The sequence below is a fragment of the Nesoenas mayeri genome (assembly GCF_963082525.1).
Source record: "Nesoenas mayeri genome assembly, chromosome: 1".
Classification (NCBI taxonomy): domain Eukaryota; kingdom Metazoa; phylum Chordata; class Aves; order Columbiformes; family Columbidae; genus Nesoenas; species Nesoenas mayeri.
In genome coordinates, this window is record NC_137541.1 from 36,434,512 (window position 1) to 36,451,552 (window position 17,041).

Consider the following 17,041-nt stretch of genomic DNA (forward strand, 5'->3'; position numbering starts at 1 on the left):
TTCTAGCCCTCTTTGTTTTATTAGAGTTCTTAAACTTCTACTGAGCTAGTTTCTTGCCTTGTCAACTTCAACTAGAGAGGAAGTGATGGGGCTTTTATTTTAGAGGGTAAAACACTGGAAATTGTTTCAAGGAAGAAAAAGTCAGGATAACAGTGTTTTAGTTTTATTTGCCTTAATATACTATGTTCCAGCTGTAGATGCCTATTCTCTACTGTGGTGCTCTGATATGATGAAAAATGATTTAATTATCCTATATGAAAACAGAATGCCTTTAGTGCATGATTGTTCTCAGAATTACTAGTCTGCCAAGCCAATGGTAACACCGTACCTCACAAGAAACTAGACAGAGAAGCAGTATCTGCTCATCCAGTTCTGAGCTGAAGTTTGTTTTCCTGTGTTCTTGCCTAATGGTTCAGCCTTTCTTCAAAGCAGTGACTTGTTATAGACAGGATGTATTTCAGTGCCTAACACTTTCTCCTAATCCAAAATATGTGCTTTATGTAAATTAGACTTCCTTCAGGCTTATGTTAATTACTGGATGTCTTGGTCTTTCATGGAGAGACTTCAGTAGTCCATTTTCAGTTAGGCTTGCAAAATGAATAAACGTAACCACTATATCTACAAGAAGCAGTCAGCTACCCATGGGTATGACGCTACTTTCTTGTACATAAAGAATTTTTTTGTAGTTAGATGTTGCTTTTGCTTGGTATTCTCCATTAAGCGATGATCTATGAGACTGTTTCTTTCTGAACTAATGTCCAGCATGGGTCCTTGAGATGCAGGGGTGAATTAGACTCCCATATGTAATAAGGCTTACTGATAAATCCATAGCTGGAAGGAAAATCCTGGCAAAACACTGATATTGCTTAATATTTATTGCAAGTGTCAACTACTGTATCTGATTGCTGTCACAGGCTCACTGTTCTGTTGTTCTCCTTAATCTTTAGTTCTTTGGGTGATTGATATTGTGCTGTTTCCAACCAGTGATTTAGAGACTATTTAGCAAGTTCTGGTCTTCTGCAGTGTTATTAAACTGTTGAATTAGCCTTTGGGAGATCAGGTATTCTCACTTGCTCTTGCAACACTTGTTCTGCTCTTACTTTTCTTCAGCTACCCATTTTAGTGTCCTGCTGCAAGTAACCTGGAAGCATGAGACCTGCTAAACGTTTTATACACTGTTTACTTTTTGGATTGATTGACTGTATCACATCAAGCTGTGAGCTAGAGATCTGTGCTAAATTCATGTATTCCTTAAAGTGTTAGATTTCCACTGGGTTTTTATTCTGATACTTTAAAATAATGATTTACATTGTAAAGGAAATACTTAACAGAAATATTCAGAATTTTAACTTTATATGGTGCAGCTTGTAAATTAAGATAAATGCCCAAATGAAAGTCAGTTTCAAAAATTCTAGCCTGCATGGAAAAGCTGATCTGACTTACTTTCTGTATTGAAAACAATTGTGAGAACAGACATAAATGTTCCTTTAGAACTGAGGCTTTAGTTTCTTTCTGTTCATATTTTAGAGGAGAACTCAACTTCTTACGTGGCTTGCCTAAGTAACCTAATGTAGATTCATAGAATGTCCCGAGTTGGAAGGCACCCACAAGGATCATAGAGTCCAACTCCTGTCCCTGCATATGACAACCCCACAGTTCACACCATGTGTCTGAGGGTGTTGTCCAGTCTGTTCTTGAACACTGTCAGGCTTGGGGCCATGACACCTCCCAGGGGAGCCTGTTCCACTGCTCCACCACCCTCTGGGTGAAGAACCTTTTCCTAATGTGTAGCCTAAACCTCCCTGGCACATCTTTCTGCTGTTCCCTTGAGTTCTGTTGTCAATCATTAAAGAGTTTGGTGCCTGCCCTTCGTCTTCCCCTTGTGAGGAAGCTGTAGACCATGATGAGGTATCTCCTCAGTCTCTTTCAAGCTGAACAAACCAAGTGACTTTAGCTGCTCCTCATACAGCTTCCGCTCCAAACTCTTCACCAACTTCACAGCCTTCTTCTGGACACTCTCCAGTAGCTTTATATCTTTTTTTATCCTGTGGCACCCAGAACTGCACACAGAGCTCCAGGTGAGGCTGCACCAGTGCAGAGCAGAGTGAGACAATCACCTCCCTCGCCCATCTGACAGTGCTGTGCTTGATGCACCCAGGACACGGTTGCCCTCTTGGCTGCCAGGGCACACTGTTGGCTCATGTTCAACTTGCCATCAACCAGAACCGTGCTGGGGTGTGTTACTTCTTGCCTCCCTACAAAGATGAGTAGAATGGTTCTCTGCACTTGAAACTGAAGTGATCTGTGCCCAAGGGAAGTTTGAGTGCAAAGATCCATACTTTCGCTAAACTTGCAATAGACATTTTAACAGAGGGACAGATTTTGCAAAGAGCTATATTGCAGCAGACCTGTGTAAAGGTTTTTGCCTCTGCTTCAGTTTTATTCCTGGATATAGGGCCTCAAATGGAACAGTTGGGAAATATTTTTGGCTCAGACTATGGAAAGTGGGTTTCCAAGCCAAGTGGTTAATGATTGCACCAAAGTTATTCAAAATAAGCCTTCATTTGCAGAACTATTAGCTAAAGCGGTGACTGAAATGGCATATAGGAATATCCTGCTGTTTGCAGTAAAATAGAAGGCTGTCTGACTTGTGAATTGCCTAACTTTCTGCAGGCTTTCAAATTCATGAGTTTCTCAGAAAAAAGCTGTTAAGTGGTTCTTAGCAATAGCAGGGCTAGAATGAGAAACTGCATCTCCAACAGCTTTTTGTACGGGGCTGAACTCGGTAACACTGATTAGCTTTCTTGTTTCAAGAGTGGGAGGCAAGATGAAAGTGATTCTTTCCCCCCACCCAGCCTTGCACGAGGGTAATTTGAACTGATGGGCCTTAGACATTGTTAGAGCTTAGGCAGGGAAGGCATTTTTAACTGTTAAACTTGTTCAGGGGGAATACAGTCTGAAAAAAATTCAGAAGCAGGACTGCGAGGAAGTTGTCTGCTGGTTTTCGAAGATGAGACCAGAATCTGAAGTTAGTGTGTTGGCTGCATACTGCGTAAATGTAATTCCTGGAAGAATGCAAATAAGATTAGAATTTTAAACTACTGAAGTAATACAGTAGTCCCTCATCTAAGGGAGCTTTTGTCCTCTTACAAGAGGTAATATTGTGTTCTCATAAGACTGAAAACGCAAAATTGATCCTAAAACATGTTTTTAAGAATTCATTTTTCACAATCTGATCCTCCTGCTAGTGTGTTTTGTTTTTCTGTGTATTAGCCTCACCCTTTCTAGTCTTTCTTATTTATTTCATAAATGGGTTTTCCTGCTTGTCTAGATAATTAAAAAAAGCAAACAAATGAAAGTTCCTAAGCAGAAGAATCTCATCCCCTGCTCTCACAAGCTGTTTTGGTCAATCAAATTATGGCCAAGGTCCTTTTTCTGTGTTAGAAAGACCTCAGGAAGGCTTAGGTCTTGCTGAACAACAACAACAAAAAAGCTTAAATGGATGAATACCCATCAGACTTGCTCCTCATAAAACATAATACCTCATTGAGATTGTGGATATGGCTTCTACAGAGATACATTTTGGTTTTGTTGTATTTATTCCATCAATTGTAGATTTTAAAACACTATGTTTACAGCAGAGACTGAGTAGGATACATAGTTGTCCCAAGTTGCTAATCTTGAAACACAGAACCACTGATGGTTACACATGTAAATTTACATGTTGTAGAGTTTATGCTGCACAAAAAGAATGTCTGCCAAAATTACACAGAAGAATAGCCTATAACTCCAGTTGTTGTGCTGACTTCTGAATTCCGTGTTATTTGGCAAAGGCCATGTCAGTTTACACCAGTGATCTCTGGAGTTTTGCTGTTACAGTAGACTCATGCACTTTGAAAATCTAAGGTGTCGTATGTTAATTATCAAGTGAAGCCACTTTTGAAGTACTGTCTTTTCAGTGCTTGATTGAAAGTATGTACATGCACACAGGCACGTAGTTCCAGCAGCACTTCTAGACCAGACCACATATGAACTCTCTTAAAAACAGTGTTCCTGTTCCTCTGTAACCCAGCAGTAAGAGAAGAGCATCCCTATTATGGTGATGTGCTTGCAAGGCCAAATTCACTTAAATCTGTTGAAGTGTATTGAAAAAAACTTTGCTTTAGCATCGTAAAAACACTTGTTTCTTTGTGACTCCCTGCTGTGAATTAGACATGAAGATGCTTCTCCATAACCTGCTAGTATTTCCTAATTTTTGCTCAGATTGCCTCAAATGTTCTCATTTGTGTTGTTGCTCCATTTAAAGGGTATTCCAGTGTGGAGTAATTCCAACTTTACAGACTTTGTAGGAGTATAAGAAAAAGTTCATATTTTGTATATGCATTAATATCTTAAACTTTCCTAGCCTTGCTGTTGCTTTGAGAATAATACAGCTTGGCATGGATTTAGGAAGGTAAGGCAGGTATAACCTCAGCCAGGGAAAGACTGGATTTGTTGTTTCCTACTTTGTTTTGGTACAGTAAAATTGTAGTTAGAGATGTTAAGATGATTTTTTTTGTTTTTTAAACGTCAGGAAAAAAAGGCATTTGCCACTCCCTGGGAGTTCTTCAGAAATGATGGCTTAGAGACAGATAAAACTGGTGTTAGACACTTTCCATGTGACTTTGCCTTGGTAGGACTGTTGCTGCATTTTTTTGTTGTTGTTGTTCCATGAATCAAGTACCTTCAGTTTATCAAAGAAAATCAGGAAGATGATGACATGTGGCTGTGAGGGCTGACTATGCATGTAATACCTTGTTTCCTGACTACTTCTGCATGCTTTCCAAAAGAATCAGGAGGATAGTAAAACCCACAGTTTCAGGTCATATTGAGATTGTGTGCTTATTCAGGAATCAATCTAAAATGTAGTAGCTTCATAGTGCCTGAAATACTATTATGGATACATTGCAACTGGAACTAACTTGGTCCGTATAAAATATAATAATTTCAGAGTAAATGGAAATTATTTGGAAGAAGTTGAGTCAGGGTACAGCAACGCTTTTATTATAACATCCTTTTGATATTTCTTCATAGTGGTTTTTTGTTCTAATTTCAGTGTAAATACCAAAATGTACTTTCTGACCAGTGCATGAAGTTGTATTGATGTGATTTGTCCATATTATTAGCTGTGACAATCTTCCATTTTTTAACTTTTTTTGAAGGAGAAATTTGTCCAGAGTGTGGGTATTTTTTCCCATATTTTTAGTGGAACTTGTGAGAATTAGTGAGCTACTGCTGCTTGTGTAGATTGTGTTAACTGTCAGCTTGTGTTTAGGTGATTTTATTTTATATAATGCAATAATAAGTAGATCAAAATAAACACAAGTTTTATTTTACCAGGGGAACATGAATGTGGCAGCTCTATTCAAAGAAATCTTACCGTCCAGGAGGCAGCTGCATATTTAAAAGTAAGCAAATGAGGTATTTTTCATTGGTTGTATGTAACATTTATATGAGCTGCAACTTGTAAGGCCTGGTTACATATCTAGTGTATTGATTAAATTTGACTTAGTTTTGAGTGTTGTTTGGAAATGGTTGGAATTGATATCTTTAACACGTGCTACTTATGATTTTTATTTGGGGATGTAGTGAGGTTTTGGGGGAGAGGGAACATGAATGAAATGGCTTAATTGTGATGAAAGTGACATAATGTGAATTGATAGAAACAGTTCACCAACACAAAAATCATAAGTTTATGAAATTTGAATCTCTAGAAGCTTGTCCAAAAATCATTATACTGGTACGAGACTTGTAGAAAAGGATACTGTCTTCCTTTCTTTGGGAGGAGAGGCTGATGTGTGGATCGGTGCAGTGGACCTGACAGGCAACTGCTGTATGAAGACACCATTCACTGATGCTTTAAATAGAAATGGTCAAAAAAGGCCTTTTTGTTAATTTGATAGGTGGACAGTATTATGAAATTCCACTCACTCTGCTGTCGTTCCCCTGCCTTGCTCCCCAAATAAAAGATGACTCTTGCCTCGTCTTGACAGCTGTAGGGTTTAATTTAGCCCACATTGGTATACCCTTCAGTGGAAAACTACTTGAAGCTTTTAAAAGGCTGAGAGTATAAGATTTCTTTGATTGTATGGAGGGGGGAGTTAATCTGATGTGACTTTAAATATACAAGTTACAGAAATTTTACTTTTTGGCAAATGTTTACATAGTAGACAAAAAGGGACAGGTTAAGAGCATCCCAAAGAAACTGGTAACACTGGTTTATGGTTTGGCAGTGATATTCTATATCTGTTAAACCCAGTGTATTGTGAGAATACATTGGAAAAAATGAGGTCGATGTCAGATAACTGAGGGTCTTACCCATCTATTGTGCTGAAAGAATGCCAGCTGTTATCATAACAACCATGTTAGCTCTGATAAGCTCAAATTTCATATGAAAATTTGTCACTCCATATGAAGTCTTGTTTAACCGTCCAGTTCCTCATTTTGTGAGTATAAATATAATTCCTTTGCAGAATTTCACAGTTCAGTAATAAAACTTTAATATTTTACTTTCAAAGTGAAAATTAAACAGTTACTGTTTTTTTTCTTAAGTGCTTATCCTGTAATTCCAGGCCAGTTACATTATGGGAAGTTCAAAAGGAAAAATGGAGATAAATATTTTTGGAGAGTGTAATTTCAAATACAATAGTAACTTCTGGTTTTCCTTTTCTTTTTCTGCAAAAGAACATCTAAGATGAACTGTGGAGACAGCCTTAGCACAGACAGCAGTGAATGTTCTCCTACAATAGTTGGTACCAACCAATTAAAAAAAAAAAAAAGTCCGTTTCCATATAGTAATGTCAGTTCTTGAAGTACAAACGCCAGATTATTTGCAAAATATCAGTTAAAATTTATTTTCTTCAAGCTTCTTAAAAAGGAAAAAAAGACCTGAACTGCTTTCATAGGACCCATTGTCAGCTGGGTGCATTATCTAGTTTCAGCTTTACTCTTGAAGTAGATTTTCAATGAGCACCGCCTAGTGGCTGAATAATTCTTGCTATAGGTTAGAATTAGTGAAACAACGGATGTGGTGTGAGTTCTCAAACAGTCCTTGAGTTATGCTAGTAAATCTGATAGCTGCTCATAGTGTGTATAGATTCACTTTTTGTAGTGAACATTTGTGCAAATTCTGAAGAATCAAGAACAAAACCGCAGTTTTGGTTACTAATCTGTGCGGTCTTTGAATTTTATTGTGGTGTGATAACTTTCTGGTTATTTATGCAGTTACTCATTAGTATTTGTCTTTTGACAGAATTTAGATCCAGAATATGAAAGTGTACTTAACAAAGCATTACAATGGATCTTGAGTAGTGGAGAAGATGTTGGCATAAAGTAAGTGGTCTTTCTTTCTTTATTTCTTTTGACAGAATTTATCCTTTTTCATTAATACTGTATATTTTTGAATAGGTGTCTCAGCAATGACCCTAATGAGATGGATGTCACTAATGTGACAGATGTGAAGTATCTGGAATCCACTAGTCCAAAGATGTCTTTCAGGTGTCGTTTTCGACGTGCATTTGTTAATGTAACTCACAGATTATCAATATTGCTTTTGGGTAAGTTAATTTAAAAAAATCAAACTTTTTTGCTAAATATTGTAAGTACGTGGGGAAAAGTAAGCACCATGTTTAGAGAAGGCTTTTATTCAATCATAAAACCTGGAGTTCCTACCAGTATCGTGATTACAATGCAGTTCTGTCGCACCACTGTATTTTCACTTCAGTTACTGTCTGCTGCTGCTGTCGTCAGTGAACTAAGTCCTTCTTTGGGAACTCTGTCTTTTTCCCTGACAAAGCAATACCTTGTGGCTTTCAAAAATTCCAGTAAAAAGACATTATAGCCTTAATTTTGAGGCCATTTCACTGTTGTTCCAGGAGCTTTGGAAACATAACTACAAAAGAGATGATTTTCCTGGTTTTAGGAAAAGTTGGATACCCAACATGATTATCACCAAAAAATTCTTACTTCTATGACTATGTTGTAAAAATGTATCTAATCCTTCAGTAAGAATTACTCATTTAGTCTTTGACAGTTGTCTAGTTAAGTTTCAAATTCTTTCAAGTTTATTTAATCCTTAACGATACTGAAAACTGTGCAGCATAAAAATGTGGTACAGCTGAGTGCAGACACTTGTCTCCTTTCCATGTGACTGGTTACAAATTTTGAAGATGCAGAGTTCATCTCATGCACCTATTGAATATTTAATAAATTGTTTATCCCAATATCTTAACAAGTTCATGCTTATGAGCAGACCTGAGGCCTCCTTCACTAGCCTTTTGAAAAACCAAAAGAATCAAGGGCAAACTGTCCCAGATTGGCGTCTTTCAGATAATAGTGGATATGAGCATGGAATTGAGATGCAGAGATGAAACTGAGTAAATTGCTCTGTCTCTCAGCTTTCTCATCTGTAAATAAGGTTAATATGGAGCACCTTTTCAAAAATAAACTATTGTATAAATGTTATATGTATTGTCATTAACTGGCACCCATTGTGGCCTACAATGGTGTCTTTCAGTCTTTGTATCAATTAACTTTGCCTTGGGATCACTGGTATATGAAACAAACTATGTAACTATAATTTGCGTATGCGTGGTGTTAGTTTTGTGGGGTTTTTTAATTGCTAAGAGATCACAGGTGTAGTGTTGCCCTCAGCCTGAGACAGAAGAAAGAATAAGGTTTTTATTTTCAGTTTGTATGCTGGTGTTCCTAAGTAGATTGTCCTTCAAAGAAAAAGAGCATGCAGTACTTTGTTGCAAGAAATACAGATTTGTAGCTGAACTGAAGCAGTCCAAGTTAATTAGCTTGAGAGAGTTGGTTGTTCAGCCTGGAGAAGAAAACACTCCAGGAGACCTTATAGCAGCATTCCAGTACCAAAGGGGACCTACAAGAAAACTGAAGAGAGACTTTTTACAAGGGCATGCAGTGATAGGGCAAGGGCTAATGGCTTTAAACTGAAAGAGGGTACATTTATATAGGAGGTACATTAGATAGAAGGAAGAAATTCTTCATCATGAGGGTGGTGAGGCACTGGAACAGGCTGCCCAGAGAAGCTGCAGATGTCCCATCCCTGGGAGTGTTCAAGGCCAGGTTGGATGTGGCTTTGAGCAACCTGGTCCAGTGGCAGGTGTCCCTGCCTGTGGCAGCAGGGTTGGAACTCGGTGATCTTTAATGTCTCTCCTAATCCAAACCATTCTATAATTCTGTGATATCTAAAGAATGTGACTTATCTATGAATTCATTAACATTGTACATTTTAAAATCTTACCATGTTTGAATTGTTAGTTTATGTGACTTTTGATATGACTTTGAATTTTTCCAATAAATTGTTTTATTATTTTCTTCACGAATGGGTAAAATTTCAAACCACAGTCATGGGATACCAGGCTGTTGTTAAAACAATGACATGTTTTTATAAAGGTAACTGTTCTTCAGAGTTCAAGACTTTTTGTGTTGCTGTGTTAGTAAAATAGAAAATATTGACAGCGAGTACAGTGTATTTCACTAGCTTTGAACTTAAAGTACTTCAAAATGTTAGCTAATTCAACCAACCTCTGAAGTATGTGCTTTAAATTTTGTTAAATAACTGATGTTCTAGTACTGTTTAAATAGTATTATACATCTTAATGCAGGTGTAGCAATGGTTTGGGGAGTCTTGCACTACATGAAATACCGTTGGGCAAAAGAGGAAGAAGAAACGAGGCAAATGTATGATATGGTGGTAAAAATCATAGGTATGGCTTCTTGAGTCACATCTGATGTATCTGTATCAGCTCTGTATAAGCTTTCAAAGTACTGATATTAATTCAGTTATGTTTTCTGCCTGTGTAGCTGTCAGTCATCATGCTGTTAGAGCTCTTAGTCAAATGTGTGCTTCATATGTTTTGTTTCTCTCTTTTTTTTTTTTTAATCCTTTAAACCTCATCAAAGCTTTTGGTAAAAAGATTGTAATTTCTGAATAACATCAACATGGCAGTAAAAAAATTCTCATTGACTTGGTGGTATTTCATCTTATTATTGAAAACGAATATAAATGTGATGTTTGACTAGAAGCATGGTGACACGTTGCTTTCTGTATCTGTTTTTAAGCCATCTTTAGCTAAAATATCTACTTCTAAAATGTATGTTAGCTCTCAGTTCCATCCTTAATGGCATTTCATAGAAAAAGCAGCTTTTTAATTAGTCACTTTGAGCAGAAATAATGTTACTAAAAGAGAATGCATAATAGACTTCTCAAATTCTGCTTTTCTACTTGAAGCTGCAATGTTTTCAGTAGTTTTTAAGCTCTGTTTTGGGATGAAATTTTACTGAAATTGTCTTATTACTTCCATTCATAGCAATCATCATAAATTGTAGCTGTTTTCCTGTTTTTTAACATTTCCTACCTTTTTTGCAAATCAAGTTTTGTTGGGGTGAGGGGAAGGCACTTTGTTTTCAAAGGTGGCTGTCTTTGCTAGCAGTTAAAAGTACCATTCAAGAGGAACTGCAAGAACTCCTTTTCTTTATTCCAGGGTGATTTGGGGTAGTTGGAGGCACTGTGTGTGGTTAGTTTTCTTGATTTGCCTTCAGCATGGTTAGGAGGAAAAATACTTTAAAAATGTGAAAACCACCCTAAATATTGAAATTGAGAGGGGTCTTCAGAGTAGGTGTGCATTGCCAGCATTGATGTTTTTCTCAATGTTTGCATGAACTACATAGTTACCAGTTTTTCTTATGGTATCCTCAGATGTTCTAAGAAGTCACAGTGAGGCTTGTTCTGAAAACAAAGACTTGCAGCCTTACATGCCTATTTTACATGTGCGTGATTCTCTAATACCACCTCAGGACAGGTATGTTCTCACTGGAAGTACTGAATTTCTTTATATGTAAGTAAGGAAAAATAGTAAAAACAAACTCGTCAATTAATTAATTTTGGTAGGTTGCATTGTGTACTATTTTGGAGATTCTTATTGATGCAGGTGGGGGTAAAAAACATTGGATTTCTCTTACATGTTGAATGTCAGCGATGCAGGTTGTTATAATGCTAACTTTGTAATCCTTGCTTCAATTTTTAAGGAAGAAAATGAAGAAAGTCTGGAATAGAGCAGTTGATTTTCTTGCAGCAAATGAATCTAGAGTTCGCACAGAGACACGAAGAATAGGTGGCACTGAGTTCTTGGTTTGGAAATGGATGCAACCTCCTGCAGCGTGTGACAAAACTTTAGTAATACCATCGAAAGTGTGGCAAGGCCAAGGTATTGAAGTTTAGTTCTATTTTGTAAATATAATTGTTTACATTTCTCTGTCTAGCTTCTAGATGGTATTATGTTGCTTGAACATGAAAGACTTCTCTCACACCTTTAAGTATTCTTGTGAACTGTCTGTGCTATGTCTCTGTCTTGTTCAACAGACTTAGTTTTTCTGTGCATTCAGTGTCTGCCTTGTTTTCAAGCAAAATGAGCTGTTCTGTGATAGCTACTGCAGAAATACAGCAGAGTTTGTGTAGCCCAAGTGAGTTGCTTGTTCCTCTGAATGAATTTAAAATAAATACTCTTTAGTTGGTCAAATTCTGACATGTCTTATTTGAAGTAATATAATTGGTTTTATCTGACAGTAGGTAAATTGGAGCTTGTAGGTTTGAGTTTACTACTGTTATAAGTCAGATGTGTAAAGACAGGAGTTTGGAGGAAGAAACATTTGTTTGCTTTGAAAGGGAAACTGCTGGGACAAAAGAATCCTCAATCAGCAGAACATGGATTTTGAGCACCTGCTAGTATTGCTTCATTTATGTCATACATGTTTTTCTACACTGCATTTGTATTTCAAGCTCTGTGGTGCAGCAAAGCCTTTGCTTTAATAGAGGAGGCTGTCATACATGGTTTTTGCAGTGATTTGTCACTTTTCAACTTTTGTTATGGAGCCATGTGGCAAGAATCCAGTGTGTCTGCAGTTGTCTCTCTGCAGTGGTCATCTTTTCCTTTCTGCTTTCCTTCATCTTAAGCTTCAGGTTTGTGGGTGTGTGGGTTTGGTTTGGTGTTTATTTTTTTGTTTGTTTGGGGTTTTTTTGAGGGGATGAGGTGTCAATGAAAAATTGAAACTATAAGACTTGAATTCTAGGTTGCAATATAAAAAAATAGTCATTTGTATCAATGAGTGGGAAGGTAAATGTTTAAAGTGAAATTTTAATTGCCAGCTGTTTAAAAGTTGTGATTCTTTAAGAGTCTGTCTTGCCTTATGTTATTCTGTAATGCTGTATTATCTATCCAGTGGGACTGAAATAAATGCTGTGCAGAATCCTAGTTTCTAGCTCATCAGTTTATATTGATGGTGAGGGAGGAGGGAGTAGTTGCTTCTCCAGTTTTTAGTTCAGGTTTTTAAATTGCTTGTTATCAAAGTTGTTTTGTGCATTACTTCTACAGCATTGAACTAGTCACTGAAAAAAGCCTAGTTAAAAAACAGACTTTCTGCCCTTTCTAGTCCCACTTAAATTAAAAATTCCCACTTGCAAGCAACTACGATCTCATCTGGAATTCTGGAATATGCTCATTTTGGTCTTAGTTTAGCTAATGTAAGTAGTAATAAGCTTCCTTTTGCTTTTTACTGGTATACATTTTTACTTGTAAGAAACAATATTTTTATTGTTTCCTATAAAGGAGGCGACAGTTTAAAGTAGCTCCTTCCAATGTGATTATTTCCTTTCCAAAGACAGGAAGAGCTTCCTTGTGGCCTGGAACATTTCTACTGTAGCAAGCTTGGTTGCCCGAATAAAAGTACTGCTAACATTCTGGTTTTGTCCCAGTCCACTTGCATGTTTCATAAGTTCTATGTATGCTTCTAGCCCTCAGGTCTTAAATTTTGCTTTCCTGTAAGTTCAAAGCAAAAATGAACAATTCTCTTTGTCAACTTGAAATGCCAAATATTTTGAGACATTTGCAGATACTTGTAATGTTATGTGATGCAGGTCTTTGTTGTCTTGGGACCCATTTCTTGCTTGTCTAGTTAAAATCTTTGGTATATCATTATATACTCAAGGTTATGCTGCTGGTTTTGGCATTATGTTTCTCACTTTAAGTCATTCATTGGAAATGAGGTCTTTTTTAATATACTTTATAAATACTATGGCAGGCTTGAGTTTCGGCAGTCATTGCCTTGCAGTAGTAGTAACCTGACATTCTGCTGTGACAACTGTGTTGCATGATTTCAGTTTCTCAGGATTTTAGTGCGATGTGAAGAGTGACTTTATTCTGAGAGTTGCAGAGCATTTTCCTTGTAAGACATGGTCCATTAGGGATGTACAAGTGCTTTAGGTGTAGTGCAGAAATGGTGGGTTTTGTCAACAGCTGTTTATGTTCCATCTTTGTAATACTGTTATGACTGATTTTTCAAACACTTAAGTTGAATGTAGCTTCTGCAAACTATGTATATTAGAAAGCTGAATCTTCTGTGTAGTTTATTGTTCAGTACTGGCTGTGAAACATGACACTGCAGTTCTGGAACTTCTCCTTTGCTCTCAGTTTTTCTTGTCCTTTTTAGTTACAATGTAGATCACTCCATAACATTCTGTCCTGTGTTAGAAATCTGACTGGATTTTACTTCATCTGAAAGACTTTTCAGTGTGTGTGGTAGCTCAGGTGCTGTTTTGCTGCATAGAATATACATTCAAGACTCCCAACAGAACAGTAGTTTCCAAAACTTCCTAGAAAGACAGTAGCTGTAGCAGCTAGTGCTAGATCCCACCTAAATTTGAGCATCTGTACCTACTTGAGCATATTGTGAATGTGGACAGCATAATTTTGTCTCTCAGCTGTAGCTTTTTGCTCTGTGTTGCCTAGAATATGTACTTCAGACTTTATGCTTTATGTTGAATAGGATATATTAAGACCTGGCCTGTTTCAGTCCTTTTTAAAGCATATTTTCTCCTTTCTTATTATGTTTGTAGTTCATCAAAGATCTTGGAAGAACTGAAATTGCATACTTTAGCTCTAACAGAAGGGCATGGAAATAGGAGTGGCTGAAATGACGTAGGTCATTTGGGCTCTGTATACCTTAGTAGTCAGCAGGCAAAGCCAATTTTCACATGCAAAGGCTCTTTCTATTTTGCATTCCTTGTTTTCCTATGACTGTTGGAAATAGTTCCATTACATAAGTCTCTTACTTTTGCACAGCTGTTTCCTTCTTGATGTTAGGAATTCTACATGTATGTGTCGCTTTCTTCATTTTTGGAAGTATAAATCAACCGGAACTAAGTTTGCCCTCCTGTTTTGAGAAGTTCATAAATCTGCTCTTCAAGACTGCTAGATCCTGAGCAAACTCAATACTTACAAAATCAGAATGAACTGTTGGGTTTGAATCTTGTGAATAAATGTAAAGGTTACAAATTTTTATTTATTTATTTTATCCTCTGTGATCTGGTAGTGCACAGTAACTAGAGTATATGCAGTTGGAAAAGTAAGCCTCTTGACCTGTCAGTGTGTACTAGGATATTGGTAGATGATGGCATGCATTTTGCAAATGGGACCTGTAGCACGTGTGAAGATCTAGGCTCTGTTGTCTGTTAGCATCTAGAATTCAAGCATCACTGTGGCATTTTGCTAAGTCCTTCAGGGTGCAGCTTGTTTTGACAGACAGTTCGGGAGGTTTTATTTCACTGGGTCAGAATAGAGTTGAGTGGACTTCCTTTGAAATATTACCTACTGGATACATTAGATGTCGAAAAAAAGGTAAACTCCTTGTAGGATGATGGACAAATATCAGTGATGCTGTGAAAACAATTGACTAGAAAATTGTCAACTGAAAAACCACGTTGATCATACCAAAGTGTGATTAAATCAGTGGGTAAAATAAATACTTCTAGTGTGTTCAGTTTTCTATTGAAAGAGCAGATACTATTGTCCTATTATGCCGTTGATAACTAGAGCTCTAAAAAAAAAAGAAATAGGTAGGCAAAGCTCCAATGTAGCTAAGCTAAGAGCAGTAGCTAAAGTTCCTTGATAGCTTAGGAGATGAGATAAAGAGGTTCTCTGAAGTGCCACATCTAGGGTGATATTTCATCCTGCAGCGTGGAAGGTAACCTGTTACCTTGGGTGAATGACACCCCTCCTCCCTGGCTTGTGAGAATATAATCCTGACTCAATGTTAAAAAAAGCAGCTCTATTCTTAACTGTGGAAAATATTTTATGCTTGTTTTAAAACGCTGTGTCAATCCCACACTGGTCTTCTGTAACTCAACCTGACAATATTAAACCCCAAGTCAACCACACTCTCCTCTGGTAATAACATTTAGTAATATTTTTATTTCAGTTTCTTTTCAGTTTGATTTCCTCTTTACTGAAGAACCTTGTGTTGTGTGAAAGTGTGTAGCTTTGACATTTTCAACTAAATGCTTCATCTTTTTGTTCTTACCTTTGATAAGAAGGGTTAGTGCTTAATAAATTACAGTTATCTGTGGCTTAACGTGAATAAATCTGTTCTACAGAAATGTGGTTACCTATATTTGATGCAAGTCTTCAATCCTATCAGCTGCATCAAATTCACATCTAAAGATCTATTGGACTGGTTTGTAATCCATAGTGGTGATACTACGGAATCTCTTCACTGCAAGAATAAAGTAGCAATTCAGGACATTTAGGAAGGTATACTACAATTTCTTAGATGTTAATTTTGAAGTCTCTGCAAGAGCCAATTCTTCCATCATAGACATATTCCAGTCACAGCAATAGAGAGGTTGTTGAAAGCACTCACTTTTAGCTGTTGCTGTTCTTTGAATCTGGAATGATAGTCGTATTCAGTTTAAGGCAATAAAACGAAGTACATTATGACTGAAATACGAAGTGACATCTCTTTCTCGAAGTTGCTCACTAGTCCCAAAGGGGAATTTATGAAAGTCCTAAAAATTTTCTTGTCAGTGACTCATCGCACAAAGTTGTGGTTCTGCTTTCCTATTTCATCTCCACCATTTTACCCTCATCTTGCAAGTTTTACTGTTGAGACCTATTTAGGAAAAGAAATGACAAGTGAGGTGTAGCTTAGACTGGCATCACAAAAGAAGCCTGCATGTGCTCTTATAGGGAGGAGAATATTTTGTATGCTCCATGCCAGTGTAATTTCTCAAATAATCACTACTATAATCTCAATAGGTTTGTTGCTTAAACTTGCTCTTTTGGGAGGAACATGGCAGGGGGAGGCGAATTAATTGTTATAGGTGTGTAATGAAGTTCAAGAGACATCTGTTAACTATGCTATTTTGAATTGTGCTGTGTAGGTACAGCATTATTTTTTCTTTGCCTGTGTCTTTTGTAGCCTCTCCTTTTGGTCCCATTTCTAGCATACATTTTAGTGCTTATTACTGTGCTAGCATTTATTTGTACATCTCTGATTTCTGTGGCCATTTATTTCCTTGTACACAAAAACCTCCATCCAAGTTGCAAAACTTTCTTTTAATTTATGATGACTTTGAGATATTGAGAAAAAGCAGAATTAATCTTTATTTTCATGTACTGCACTGCCCTGGGCCCACTTGCTCTACTAGTATGATGTTACACTGAGTTAGTAGAAGATCAGTTTTGTGCCAGTGCTGATGGTGTGCTCTTGCTGAAATCATCTCTGCAAGCACTTGAGATCTTCCAGTCAAGATCACTTCAAGATTATTAGAAATTAGAGCTTCGGTTCTATAGGTATCTGCACTGAAGTGTGCTTTCCCCATATAGTTACCTTTGTATAGCTCAGTGATGTAGCTGCTGCCTTAAACAACAACATGGTGGCTTTTTTTGGAGTTCATAAACAGCTTGCAGAAATGTTGATCCTCTGGACCTAGGGTCTCTGCAAATAACCTCACCATGCTCTATCCTTGGATTAAAACCATGTGCTGAATAAACCTAGCTATTAACAATCAGCACATAATTTCATCAACCCCACACCTTTTCAGGTCCAGGTCCATGACTAGGCCACCTCCTCCAGTATGGTGTGGTGCCCCAGCGTACAATATGCTGGTGACATTTCACCCTCCCCTTGATCTGCTGGAGCCAAC

General features: G+C 37.3%; 1 protein-coding gene across 1 annotated transcript in view; it reads left to right on the forward strand.

Moving 5' to 3' along the window:
- Positions 1–17,041, forward strand: part of LEMD3 (LEM domain containing 3) — a gene marked incomplete at its 5' end in the record, with an annotated part of 48,121 nt that overhangs the window by 27,056 nt on the left and 4,024 nt on the right. Inside the window, 6 exons of the mRNA XM_080348128.1 lie at positions 5,380–5,447; positions 7,292–7,371; positions 7,447–7,595; positions 9,669–9,770; positions 10,763–10,865; positions 11,092–11,270. Of these exons, the coding sequence (XP_080204254.1) occupies positions 5,380–5,447; positions 7,292–7,371; positions 7,447–7,595; positions 9,669–9,770; positions 10,763–10,865; positions 11,092–11,270 (681 nt within the window). The remainder of the gene's footprint in view (positions 1–5,379; positions 5,448–7,291; positions 7,372–7,446; positions 7,596–9,668; positions 9,771–10,762; positions 10,866–11,091; positions 11,271–17,041) is intronic.